The sequence below is a fragment of the Ascidia mentula genome, chromosome 7 (genome assembly GCF_947561715.1).
Source record: "Ascidia mentula chromosome 7, kaAscMent1.1, whole genome shotgun sequence".
NCBI classification, from domain to species: Eukaryota; Metazoa; Chordata; class Ascidiacea; order Phlebobranchia; family Ascidiidae; genus Ascidia; species Ascidia mentula.
In genome coordinates this window covers 10687238-10701346 of record NC_138572.1, presented here as the reverse complement: position 1 = coordinate 10701346, position 14109 = coordinate 10687238, and the positions used below count along the sequence as shown (strand labels likewise).

Here is a 14109-nt window from a genome sequence, read left to right as displayed (position 1 = left end):
GTGGACCATGGTACAAACGCTCATAAGAATACAACAAATCACTAATAGAGGCCACAACATCATTGGTTTCAAGGTCATTCGGTGCTGCAGCTACATCACCTTGAATATGGTGATGTTTTTTTTGACTAACTTTTTCACAGCACCCAGCACCAAATGACTAGCTGATTAAGAAAGGGCAAAAAATGCACTAAAACTGCACCAAACATGCTGAAAATCTCCCTGGCAACAGCACGTGACTCCCTGTTCATTCAACAATAAATTTGACCCCAATGCATCACCGGTTGCCTTGTGACATCACTGAGTTTTTCTGTGACAGAGGAGACGGGCATTCCCCGCGGGCGAAACTTATTTCAAAGAAAATACTGCATGATATGCGGCCTAAAGATTTTTTGGATTTGCCAGACAAATAGGCTTACTTTCTTCCATAGAACTTTAATACGCCTTTTTCATTACAAAAGTATGCAGTCGCAACTTATTTAGTAATGCCACATTTATTTACAATGCTTCAGATTAGATTAAATCGCTGTACACACATTAGAGCGTTCACGCTAACACAAATTTACATTTGAAAAAAAGGTTAACAACGGGATTACTAAACAGGGTTACATTTTATGACTTTAAGCAGAATACACAACTTCATAATCCACACCACACATCCACACCCTATGATTTCTGTTCGATCATGATGGGTTGTATGCATATTCGCAAGAAATAATGCAGATTCGTGCCGACATTATGTGCTGACATTATTTCATGAATTAGAATACCATGTCACCAGGCAGTCAGGACTCGAAAAAAGGCGATAAATTCTTCAAGTATGCAACTTACGTTTAAAAAAATGCGTGCACAGGAAAGCCAGTGATATACGAAAAAGATAGGAAAACGATAGCCAAACTGCGGATGCGATTTTCTAGGAGTTATAGAAAATATTGCAGGAAATTTTTAGTAGACAGCAAATCAGTTTGGGTTAAGTTCAAAGTCAATATCGCGAACACGATATGGGCTAACTCACAAAAACAACGTTCCTGAGTCATTCCAGCGCCTCCCACGCAATCCATACGTAACAGGGGACGTTATATCGAGCTAGTTTGCATTTTTTAGAATTACCTTTAGCTACTTATATAAAACGCAAAAAGAATTTACTTTTTTTAAAAATGCAGGCTAATCTTAACAAATATCTGCGTATATTCTATAAAAGATGTGACGAACAGCAAAGCGGATGGAAGGAACCACTATAAATGAAATACTGTAAATCCATCAAGTTTTCATGGTACGCAAATTATGTATTTACACACAAAAATAAGAATATTATTGTTTGCTTTATAGCCCTATATATAATATATATACATATATACATGCAAACACGATGATCGAAGGGGCTAACCATTTCATAATTTACATTACAATCAGTTTTCAAATTAGAGCAATATTAAGACATATTTTTTGGGTTGGCGAACTTGGATTTGTAATTACCAAGGAACCACTCTTTTGGTTTTTTAGCGAGACGCATCATTGTTTCAGAAGGAAACAAAGATAAAAACCAAGATCCTAAACCCTTTAAGGTTATTTCGATATCCCAAAGCTTACGAACATAAATAAAATTGTGAAAGTTGCTGATGACTCCCCACATAGCTGCAGCGGCTTCTAATTCTGTTTTGAGTGAAGTACGTTGTGTGCTTGCAAACTCAGGTGGTAAACTATCTGCGAATTTCTGACCCTCGATTCTTGTGTTTTCATGTAAGGAATCAAAGTGCTGTTTTGTAACCTTTTTCTCAGCCAACATCTGAAACACAAAGTACGGATTAACATTTAATGAAACTCTGGATTGTAGTGTATGATGATGATGGTGGTAGCTTTGTTTTACCCAACGCATTTCATCGTGGTATTTTTTTATAATATGCTTTCTTTCGGCTGTTGTTCTTTCTAAGTCGAATTCCTGTTACATAAATAAATAAATAAATTAAAATATAGTACGAGAAATGAACACTGTATGTCACCTTTTGTATTTCTTCATGCATTTCTTGTGTATTTTTCCAATTAACAATTATTTTCTGAATGGAGCGGAACCTCTCCAAAACCAAAAGGTGCATGAAACCATGGTCCAATGAGATCAAGTTCAATTGTTCTTGTAAATTATTCAAGTTCTTTGAAGGTATGGTAAACAATGCTTTCAAGCGATCCAACTTAAAGGAAAGTTATTTTTAGTTGCGCAAAAAACATGATGCTTAAAACAAATTACAGATATTTTTTCATATGTTGATGTAGGATTATGTTTAATGCAAAATGTTTTCAATGCATTCTCAAACCTGTCAAATGCCTTTTCCTGTAAAATTTCTTTGTAACAATAAAGTTTCTAAACGGAATATTATCATAGCTCTCAAAATACGCACCTCGATGTCCACTTTTCATTTACAACACATGTAAATTCTACTGTTGAAGAACTGATTAGAAATGTATAAATGATTTCGTTCAACACCGATATTCCAGGCAATGGCAGATATTACCTCCAAAATGAGAGAGTACGTCGTTGCTATAACAAATTATTGCAAATGTGATGTCACTTAAACTTTTGAGATGGCAATATATGCATGTGTTGCTGCTTTGCGCAAGTAAACACTAACTGACGTATGCATGGGCAAAACATTCCTCTGTGTTAAATCATATAACATGTGGTTACTTTTAAAGCCAAGAATGCAGTAGCTTCATGAATGGAGTTAAATGTTTTCCGGTAAATGCTTTTTTCTGTCGTCTCTCCCAACGTAGACTACGTTCTCATACACACATCGGTCAAGCGCCCGCCCCCATATACCTAGAAGAAAACCTGATCGGAATTCGTGCCCAGGAAAATCCCGGTGAGGTCAGAAAAAAACACAAACGCGTGGGAGAGACGACAGAAAAAAGCATTTACCGGATAACATTTAACTCCATTGTAAAATTGTCAAAGTCTTACAGTTTAATTTAAAAAATCAAGAATTACAAAGAAACCTCAATAAGTGCGTCCGCTCCAAACTTCTTCTCTTCCACAGTGTTGGAAAACTTGATAGCGACATGAATAATATTTTCTCCAGTGATGGCTGACTCATCAAGTTCTTTTACTTCAACTTTTTCAAACCTTTTTGTCCAAAATTTGGTCCATTGCTTCCAAAAAATCTTCGTCAACATCTAAACAACTTTGTTGCTTGTGAAATTTGCCGTCCCTACTTTAAAACGTCTTGCCTACATTGTTGGTGAGTAATTTTTACCGATGATTTTTTATACGTTAAAACTAAGCGCTAAAATAGAAACACTACACCACATTACTAAACCAATTTTTACCTCAAATATTTCTTGAAAAATAGAAATTGGTCTGTATTTCAAAAATACCTTTGATTAGAGCACAACTGTCTGTTATCTTTTTTTTTTGCCTGGATGTGGAAACAGAGCACACTTAACTTCCTTAAATGAATCTCTTCCTTAGCAAATTGGCAAAATAGAAAGAACGTTTTAATGACATAAGGCCTTCACATATATAATTTCTAATCGTATAAAGTTCTTCTGGAATACGGCTTTTACAAAATAAATGTAACAGCAAACAGTTTTTTTATAATTTTGTTCCTACACCACCTTTTCGTATTTGTCGCTGCTTAGCCAGAAAGGTTCACTCCACACCAATATACTCTCTGTATGTCTTTCGGTACCACCACGCCAATCAAAACTTTCGTTAATCACTGCCTCGGAATCTTCTCTCCACTGTGGAACTTTTCCCGAGGCAAGCATTTTTGTTTTTCCTCCGGTCTGTAAAAAAATCTCTCCGTTGCAAACAGACGTTTACATATTTGAACTTATTTAAGAAAATACCTCATTAAACTTGTGAATTTGTAAATATCTGGCGACCAAGTTAAGCATGAAAGATTTTCCATTTCCTAAACTTCCTGCAATGGAATAGATCGCAACAGGGCATTTGTACACATCATCCCGTCCGAAAACATTTTCGATTGCTTTCTCGTCAATCATTGACACAATTTCGCCATCTATTTCGTTCATATTGGTAATCTGAATTGCTATCAACGCCAAAAGCTTTCTGAATTATGTTTCGTAGCATCTAGAGCTCGAGCAAATTGCGCTTTTTAAAACTAATACACTGTAGGGACACAATTCACGGATTTACTCATACTCATATAATTCTGAGAATAAAAAGACTGATCCATACTGTTATTAACATTGTCATGTTTAAAACGTTTCGGCAAAAACTTATGCCATCATCAGTTAGAATGACACGGTTGGTGTAGCTCCATCATAAAAGGAGCTGACCTGACCGACATCACAGATAAGGCTTGCGCGGGTGGTGACGTCATGTTGCTATCGGCCACACACCACTAGAGGCGGAAAATGCGTAGTGAGCGACGCAAAACACAAAATACACAATAAACGACATAAGACGCAAAAAAACACATTAAACAATAAATAAAAATAGTGGTGCAGAAGTGCCGTCCACATTAAGTTGTGGTTGTTGCTGTTGTATGGACAGTGACTCCATCAGCAGGAGACGATCACTGTCTCTCGCCAGAGCAAGGATTTGTGGCTCATTAAACTTAACCTTGTGAGTTGGGTGGTCAAGTAGGTGTTTACACACCTCCGATTTTGGCGAAACGATTTAGCAGTCGTTTTGAACACGACATTATCAGTGTTGTAAATAAGTTGCTGAGACAAACTTTCCCCCCAAATTTTAAACTTTTTGCAGTGTATTTGAGGAAGCGTCTACATTTTTTTCCTTACGTCGTTCAACATGCGTTTTCAAATTTGACGGTCCAATATACAGAATGAATGCTTAAAATTTCACTTCACACAACAAACAAAATGCACAATGCGAACAAGGAAAATCTGTATCTACATAAGCGATTTCTTTCGGTATATTCAACAATAAATGTGTAGAGAGTTTCGAAACAACAAATTTAAAGATCCGATGCATTGGGAAAGCCAGAGGAAGCTTTTCGCGACGCCTTTGGACATAACTTCCCGGAGTTGTGAGGGACCTTAGATGAATCAAAGAAATCCACAGTTCAGCTTGTCACTTCTTCGGACGAACTTAAAGATGAAGATCTTTAAAAAGAACCTTTCAAAAAGTCTTCATCGGTATCTGAATGACCCCACAAACCAATTAAGATTAAACGCTGTAGGAACAACCCAAGATAACTTATCACTACATTTTTTTTTAATTTCTTTTACAGGGAGACCTAACTTTTCAAGGTTTTCGCTAATCTTAACAATCCCGAATGGCGAAGCTCCACAACCTTCCAGGTTTATCTTATTTGACATTCTGCTTGTATCTTGTAAAAAATATAGTCCTTCGTCGCCGATGTGATTGTCACTGAAATCAAGGAGTTTCAGCTGTAAATCATAAATTAAAATATGGCTGAATAACTGATGAAAATAAAAAAAAAATCAATTCAGATAATAAGTTCTAATATTCAAATAGAAGCAATACTTACTATTGTTTTAATATTTTCGAGTGCCTCACATAAAACTTGAAATCTCTTTGTCGAAAATCGACAGCCTTTGAGCGAACACCATCACCAACATCGCCAATGTGATTTAATCTAAAATCAATCCAAGCCAACTAAAAGAACGTTTTATAACATGGAGAATGTCCAAGAATTCCAGCGTACTGCACTCATGCGTCGTGTTCATTTCTCTAAATATGTTGTCCACCCATTGCAGCTGGTCAGAGTGCCGTCTAGTATGTTAGCACCTGCGGTTTATACTGTTGGTCGGTATTAGCATTTAAAAATTTATTTGTGTGATTTCTGTTTATTTTGTTTAGAACTGAGGATGCTTAATAAAGCGAAACATGTTTTCAAAAAATAAAAGCGTTTGACATAAGGTTTATTAAAATAGTATTTAAAAATGACATTGAAGTTTTCACTTGTGTCACGACCAAGAAGTGTTGTTGGTTGGGTAGATTTTGTGAAGCAAAAATATTTTTATTATCAACATGAAATAATACTTTGTTCTTCCCCAGTAATATTACATGCAATGGCATAATAGGCAAGATCGCCCCACTGCGCAGGTCCTTGCTTGGCGATCACAGCTAACGTATCGCGATCATGAGGTTTTCAGGCTTGGCAGCCCAGGCAATACAGCCTGGCAAGATCAGCCACATTTTCCTGACAAGTCGGAGCGAGATTTGAAAAATCAAGCTACCGGTGAGGTTTGAACTCACGACCCTGGCCTAACCAGGCCCAACGCTCTACCAACTGAGCCACAGGAGCTCAGTGGTTTCCCGGGGTATATTGTGGCCAAGGTACACTGGTGCACAAGCGCACAACATGCCAGGCAATATTCACATATACGTAGGGGATCTCTACCACCGTATCTGATAACGCAGTAATATTACATTCAATGGCATGATAGGCAAGATCGCCCCACTGCGCAGGTCCTTGCTTGGCGATCACAGTTATTGTGCCACAATATACCCCGTGAAACCACTGAGCTCCTGTAGCTCAGTTGGTAGAGCGTAGGGCCTGGTTAGCCCAGGGTCGTGAGTTCAAACCTCACCAGGAGCTTAATTTTTCAAATCTCGCTCTGACTTGTCAGGAAAATGCGGCTGATCCAGCTAGGCTGCCAAGCCTGAAAACCTCATAATGGTTGTTCTTCCCCATTGACTTTTTTATTTGTGATCATAAAGCGTTAAAGACGGCTTCAATCATTTGCCAACTCTACACTCTTCATAAACTAATCGCAATGTCATGCTACACTGTTAATTGATGACATACTTTGCCACGATGTTTGTTAACTAAAGCACAGTCGAATACAACTTTACAAACCGGAGCGATGACGAAAAAGTGAACAACTGTTCGACTAATATCGGCCAAGCCAGGCATATGCAAAGACACAAAAAGTAGAAAAAAATAAGTAGGCGGTAAAACAGAAATCATGGCAAACGTGGGATTGATCTGACACCTTTCCAAAACCTTTTCATCAGAAAATGTTTGTATCTATAATTGTTCATTAAAATACATTAATAATGTTTTTCTGCTGTCACCTTTGGGCGTATTGGAGTACATGAGTTACTGAAAACATGAATTTGCCGATCGTGTTTGTTTTTCTGACTAAGTGCTGAATTTTGATCGGGGCAACACGAAATCACACGAATAGCATACAGTGATTAAAAAGTGCAGAAATCTTGGTTAAAACAAGAAGTAAGAAAAAATAGATATACGAACACGGGGAATTTTTATGTCCTTAAGTATGACTTTATAAATTGCTTTAGTGCAAGAAAAACAAATAAAAAACTGGTTTGTACAATACATGACCATCGCTTGGTATCCAAATAACGACAGACACCAATAGTAACAACATTGATTACAAGAAAAAGAGCTAAAAAAGATAACAACACATGTGGGTTACTTTGGGTGTGCCAGGGGACTCTGTTGGTGAAGTAGGAGCTGCATCTGAGGCATCATCAGATTCTTTTTTAGATTCGGGACGATCCTCCGATGAGTTAGAAGAACTTTCAGTCGGATTTGAATCTTCATCAGACGAGCTTGAAGAAGATGAATTTGACGATAAACCTTCCAAAAAGCTTTCATCGTTACCCCACAAACCAAATAAGGATGAACGCTGAAAACATAGAAAAAAGTCAACCGGGATGTGTGATGGATTTTAGTCACACTTTATAAGTTTTTCTTACAGGGATGCTTAGAATTTCAAGATTTTCACTCAATTCGACTATTCCGACTGGCGAAGCTCCACAATCTAGCAGAATTATTCTTTTTGCCGTCTTCAAGAATCTTGGAATAATTTTTAGTCCCTCATCACCAATTTCGTTGTCACTCAAATCAAGGATTGGAAGCTGCGTGATAAAAAAATTAAATACAGCTAAAGTAGAACCCAATTAAACAAACAGAATAACAAATTCATGGCGATTAATAAGACACTGCTTACTATTGTTTCAGTATTTTCCAGTTCTCCACATAAAACTTCAATCCCCCTTGCGGAAAATCCACAGCCTTTAAGGGACCACCAATAGACATTATTCAAACATTTTGAAATAATATTTGCACCAGCATCGCCAATGCGATTTAGACTCAAATCAATCCAAGCCAACTAAAACAAAACTGAATAAAGCAACTAGAAAAAATCTTTTTATGGATCTTTTGAACCAACAGATAGCTATACTGTTGCCAAACGTTGTGTTTATTGCATTATTAGTCCGATTTTCATCAACATACCGATTTTTAAATCAAGCTCTGTGCACTTTTGATACATTTTGCCTGGTGGTTATACAAACACCTTCAACACTATTGGAAATTTGCAAATTTACATTATAGACTACTTGCCTTAATGTTACGGACTCCATTGCAAATCCTTTCCAATGAATCCATGTTTAAACTACATGCAGAAAGCAGCAAGGATAAACCTGGGTCGCAACTTGGAAAAATGGTCGATAATGAATGGGCAGCAGTTGTTGACACTGGCGTTAAATTAAGGTCGAAACTATCCGGAAGGAAATGTGCAAGTGAAGCTTTTCTCTCTTCTGAACACTCTTGCAAATCAATGATAAGGTCTGAAATTCAAAATATCACTTATGTAGCTTAGCCTAAAAGGCTGGACAAAAAGGAAAAAAGTTAATTTTTTTATGTAGAGGAAAGCAGTTAAATGTAACAGTTTGTAATGACCCAACAGCTCGTTTCCAAAAAGTTCGTCCGACGTGTCAGTCATGAACTGAACCATGGCGATAAAAAAAACTTCCTTTTTTTCTAGTGAAGTTTCAACTGAAACACAAGACACCATTTAGAAAGAGAAAACAAGGTAAAATAGCAGTAAAATACTGGCTGTACGTTTACTATTGTGAATTATTCTAAGAGTGTTCTAATTGCCCAACAAACGACAAGAACATAAAAGTTATTCTATAGGTTCTTTAATTTTTTTTTATTGGAATAGCAATTACATGTGTAAGAAAATGTGGTCAATTATTTTTGTCAAAAGCGAAAATATAATTGCTTTCTGTTGGTGATGTGAGTGTTATGTTTCAGTTGCATATTTTTTCGAATATTCTATTGATTGGGCGTCAGGTTTTCCGCTCCTTGTCACTCATTTTGTTCAGGCCAAAAAGTCTAGAGGTCTTGTTATGTAATTGTGTCGTCAGTAATCTCAACAAAAGGGCGTTCTTTGTTTGCAGAGTAATTAACATTTTTTAACATTTTGGCTTAGGTCTGCGGAATTACTGTCTGCGTGTTTGCGTTTCTCTACAAACCCGCGCACCGTTCTTGTGAATAGAACAGGAGTCTAGAAATCCAATACTATTTTCAATTCGCGGGTTTTAGAAAAAAAGGTTTTCTCGAACATAGCTTGAGAAATATAACTCACCAGTTTGCAAACTGTCTCCAAGGAGCAAACCACACAAGAACCTTCTTATCATTTGCCAATGACCTTGTGTGACCACGTCTAAAACCACTTTTTCAAATTCCTCAATTGGCATGTACATAGCCATATAGCATGATGCAAATATCTCCTGCATCAGCTGGTGCGAGAAGTACAACAACATACTTCCTTCAAACAATCTTCTGTTTGAAAGGGAAGAATCCGGAACCTTAATCAAAAAATCTTGCACACTTGCATCCTGAAGACCTTCCCTTGTCAGATCAGCAGACTTAAAGGTTACGGTTTTATCCACCATCATTTTGTAGGCCATTCTCCCAAGTGGTTCAACGAGATCGTCAAATTCATGACTCAAGTTGGCGTGAAATAATTAACAAAACTTTGGTTATCGTATTAACTTCCTCGACGTTGCCATGTAAACCAGCGTAGACAATGAACTGGAGAAGAAGAGGATTTTTACAAAGGTCAATTAATTCGGGAAGACTGCGGTTTAATGTTTCCCACAACTCGGCTGCTTTGAGACCAGCAAACACGTTGAACAATGCCATCATATTTTCAGTAGTAAGGTCATAAACCCACACTGCAATACTTGGTCGTAGCTCGAAGCTCAATGAAACCACTGGATTTGGCCGAGAAGTGACAACTAGCGAAGATTTGCTCAAAAACTTTTTGCTGCAAAGGTTTGCGAAAATCTGCTGAACTGACAAGGGAGTTTCATAGGATGCATCAACTGGTGTTACTTTTTGCATTGCCCAGGTTGCTTGATCGAAACCATCCAACACTATGACACATTTGTGTTGGTTTTGTACTATCCATTTAAATGCGTTACAGTGAACCTCTCTGTCAATATCAATAAACTGAAAATCAAGCAAAAGCTGTTGAAGAGTGAGCTCGGTGTTTCACTCATAATTTAAATCCATAAACTTGATGCGTATTGCAAAGTGCTGTTTGGTGAGAATTAGTGATTTGGTAATACGTTTTGATAAAGTGGACTTTCCACAACCTGGAGCACCAACCAAAGCACAAAACCCGTTTTCAATGATGGTGGTCAACAATCTATCAAAACTAACTATTTGCGTGGTATCGAAATTCTCGCGGTTGTTTTGTTTTGATGAAGGTGCAAATTCTGTTTCTTGGCGTAGACTTTTCCCCTTGTATATATCAGATATTACCAGTTGTGGATGAACTTCAGGAATATCAGTGGCATCTGTTTCAAGACCATGAAGCTGCACTCCGTCTTCAAGGTTTTTGAGTTGACATTTCATGATGCAATCAACAGCAGCTTTTAAAGTGTTTTCTACAAGCAAAGTTTTTGAAGTTTTTGATCGTTCATGTTTTATTTCAGTGGATATAAAGTTATAGAAAAAAATAGATGGTGTTGGAAGAAACCATGGTCGTTTCGACGCAATTAAAATGGATGCGTTAGATTATTTGGGGAAATTCCTCCATTTTTACTGTTGTTTGTGTTTCAGCTTCGCAAACTACAGACGATCATTGCACACAAAATGCAAAAATCTGCCACCAGGTGGCATTTGCAGATAATAAATAACAAAAACACAGGACTTAAATAAAGTCATTGTCAAAAAATGAATACTACCTTCTTGTTCATTTTCCTCTTGTGTTTTTTTGCTGTTTTCATGATAGTGAAAGTGATACTGGTCTCCAGTATTAAGGTTCTATAAACAAGTAAAATTGTTTAAACAGTTGCGAAAACAAAAAGGAATAAAATCTTAGAATTATTTCCGAATATCATTTGCAGGCAAGTATATTTTTAATAATATACCTCGACGTTTTCAATACTTGTGTTTCCGATTTCTTCAACATGTTCTTGTGACATTGTTATATCGACAAATTGAGTAGGAGAAATTAAAACTCAAAATCTAACCTTAAATAACAAAATAATAATATTCATTTTGGATTATCGCTGCGCTACGTGAATACACGTAAAAAAGCCCCCAAAATTATAATTATTTCAAATCTAGCAAACACGATTTATGGCCAAGAGTTTAAAACCAATTGCAATCACATGGGAAACGCATGAGTAACATGCGGGGCCATTAGATGTAATGCGAAAAAAATCATGTGCCTGTATAATTTCCTGATTAGTTCAAGGTTCGAACGGACAATTTCGTAACGCAAACTTGCCAAGCTGGCCGCAGATAAATAAAAAACAGTCAATAGAGGCAAGACCAGGCAGCGACGACCTAATCGGAAAACAACTTTATGCTACCTAAACAACTTCCAGCTAAACAGTAAGCAACTCCACATGAGGTGAACACAACTTCCAGCTGAGCAAACAACTCCATATTGGGTGTCACCCAATTCGGGCTAAAAGATAAACAAGACCATATCAGGTGCGGATGCTGTAAACTAGACAGGTACAATGTACAAGTAAACAATACTGACTAGTATAAAAACGACTAGCACCTGCCAAATAGTGTTTTTAACAGTTGCTACGTTAGATTCTAGAGTGTTGCTTCTTCTTTGGGCACCTAATGGAATTATTGTGTCCAAAACGGTTGAAAACCGCCATGTCTGAAGCAACTGGAAATTCTATCGTAGTGCTTGTTTGATTTTCAAAACAAGCCATACGGCTTTTTATTGCCATTGTACTTCTTACAAATGCTTGTGTTCAACCGATGCCTGCCATTGTGTTCACAAATAACAACAATGATCAGGCTACGCTTCTCTGTATCAGGTCTCACCGGGAAAATATTCCATGCTGTACACGACATAGAAAGGAGGCTTGGGGGGAAAGTAATTACAGACCAATATCATTAATACCAATCTTGGCTGAAATATTTAAAACAATACAATTATACATAAAAGAGTGATAGACAACTTACTAAAATTTTACCTTCTCACCAAATTTCAAAATGGATTAAGGCCTGGACATTCTACTGACTTCTACAGCACAGATCTATGATCACATAGCCAATTTGTTAGACCACCAACAGAAAACATTCGCAATATTGCTAGACCTCCAAAAAGCATTGACACAGTCAACCATGACATCATGCTACAAAACGTAGAATTTCATGATTTCGGGGAAAAATCAAAACCTTCCTTAAGAGCCACCTAACAGGCCGACAGCAATATACAAAAATTATTTTGCTACCACAGCGGCGTGTCGTAGAAAACAGTTTTTTTTTAAATCGCTTTGTTTTTTTGCCGTGGCAGCCCCGAAAGTGGACTTACTGTTGAATTATTTTCATCTCTTTAAAACATTTTTGGAGAAAACAGTAGCTTGATACGGCGACTGGTTTCTGAGATATACCCGATCAAAGTAGCATATTTACAAAGGCAAAAAATGTATTATGACTTTACCCTTGTGAACGAAATCGTGCGAAAGCAAGATTATTGATGCGTGAAGTCTGTAACATTTCAAAATCACTCAGGCATACTACTACGTCATACAGTACGTCTAAGTGACATAACAATGGTATTAGAACTGCATTTCTTTCGGCCATTCTTGGTAACTTAGTTGTTGAGGTGTGTGTTGTATAGTATAGGGTGCTCTGAAGTTATAAATATATTGTACTGCAGTAAAAGTTAATCGATTCTATTTGAATAAGGCAATATAGACCTTTTATGGGTCAAAAGGGGTCTAGTGTATACTATTGTACGTACCTATCTTCTAAAAATCGGGAAAACCCCAAATTATGTAACAATGAAGGTGGGGGTCAAGTTATGACGTCACACCAAAAATTACGTCACTGTGACGTCACTAACTGAAGATATGCAACGACGAAGTTTCTCGCCTACACACACATACGCGGTTCTCCTGCAGGCATCTGAAGGTCGGCAAAAGGCACAACAGCAACGAAGAAATATATTTTTACGCTTCATTGTTTACATATTGAAACAAACCTGTGAGAAACTTGAGATTGGGTACGATCAACCACAAGGGTGCGTAAACCAATATATGAAAAAAATGTAAGTCGGGGTTAACGCGCTTTAGCGCCGTTGGCGGTAAACAAGTCCCAAAGTATACATCCATACGTATCAATAAGGGAGACGTCACACAAACTTTAAATTTGGTAGAGACAACCACAAGGGTGAATACACCAACATACTTAAAAGTTAACTCGATAGCACTTTATTAACCTTTTGTTTATTGACGACAAATATTTGTTTGTGACGTAACAATTACATTTAAAGTCGATTTTAATCCGTTCTCGAATATTATAAAGAAGAGTCCCTCCTTGACAATCGAGCCAATTCTCAACACAATCCAACAACTGTTTCTCTCAAAAATCATTAAAACGTCAACCGACGTTAACACGCTTTAGCGACGTTGGCGGTAATAAGGTTCCATAGTGTACAATTGTACGTAACAATGAAAAAGACGTTGTATGTACTTAAAATTAGGCACAAACAACCAGAAGGATTCCTACACCAACATACTAAAAAATTAACCCGATACCGCTTTATTAACCCTCTCTAAATCGACAAGGAACTTTTATTTGTAACGTAACAACTACATTTTACGTCGATTTGAATCGGTTCGCGAATATTTTAAAGAAGAGCTCCTCCTTGACAATCGAGTCCATTCTCAACAAAAACCAACATGCATTTCCTTCACAAATCATCAAAACGTCAACCGAAGTCGACGCGCTTTAGCGCCGTTGGCGGTAAAAAGATTCCATAGTGTACAATTGTACGTAACCATGAAGGAGACGTCGTACAAACTTTAAATTTGGTACAAACAACCACAAGGGAGTCTACACCAACATACTAAAAAATAAA

At 37.2% G+C, this 14109-nt stretch overlaps 2 protein-coding genes across 2 annotated transcripts; both read right to left on the bottom strand.

Annotated features, from left to right (window-relative positions):
- Positions 1 to 6737: 6737 nt before the first annotated feature.
- On the bottom strand, positions 6738 to 10259 carry LOC145909558 (NACHT, LRR and PYD domains-containing protein 3-like; the record flags this gene model as incomplete). Its single annotated transcript, XM_082996939.1, is given in 7 exon segments — positions 6738 to 7599; positions 7670 to 7831; positions 7924 to 8085; positions 8319 to 8545; positions 8658 to 8753; positions 9349 to 9702; positions 9704 to 10259. Coding segments are annotated over 7 exon segments (1800 nt in total), but the record flags the coding sequence as incomplete, so codon positions are not given.
- On the bottom strand, positions 10231 to 11249 carry LOC145908237 (uncharacterized). Its single transcript, XM_082995468.1, has 3 exons — positions 11144 to 11249; positions 10958 to 11036; positions 10231 to 10657 (listed from the first exon to the last, which is right to left on the bottom strand). Exons 1-3 carry the CDS (start codon positions 11195 to 11197, stop codon positions 10260 to 10262), a joined length of 531 nt encoding a protein of 176 aa, XP_082851594.1. The 5' UTR covers positions 11198 to 11249; the 3' UTR covers positions 10231 to 10259.
- Positions 11250 to 14109: the final 2860 nt, after the last annotated feature.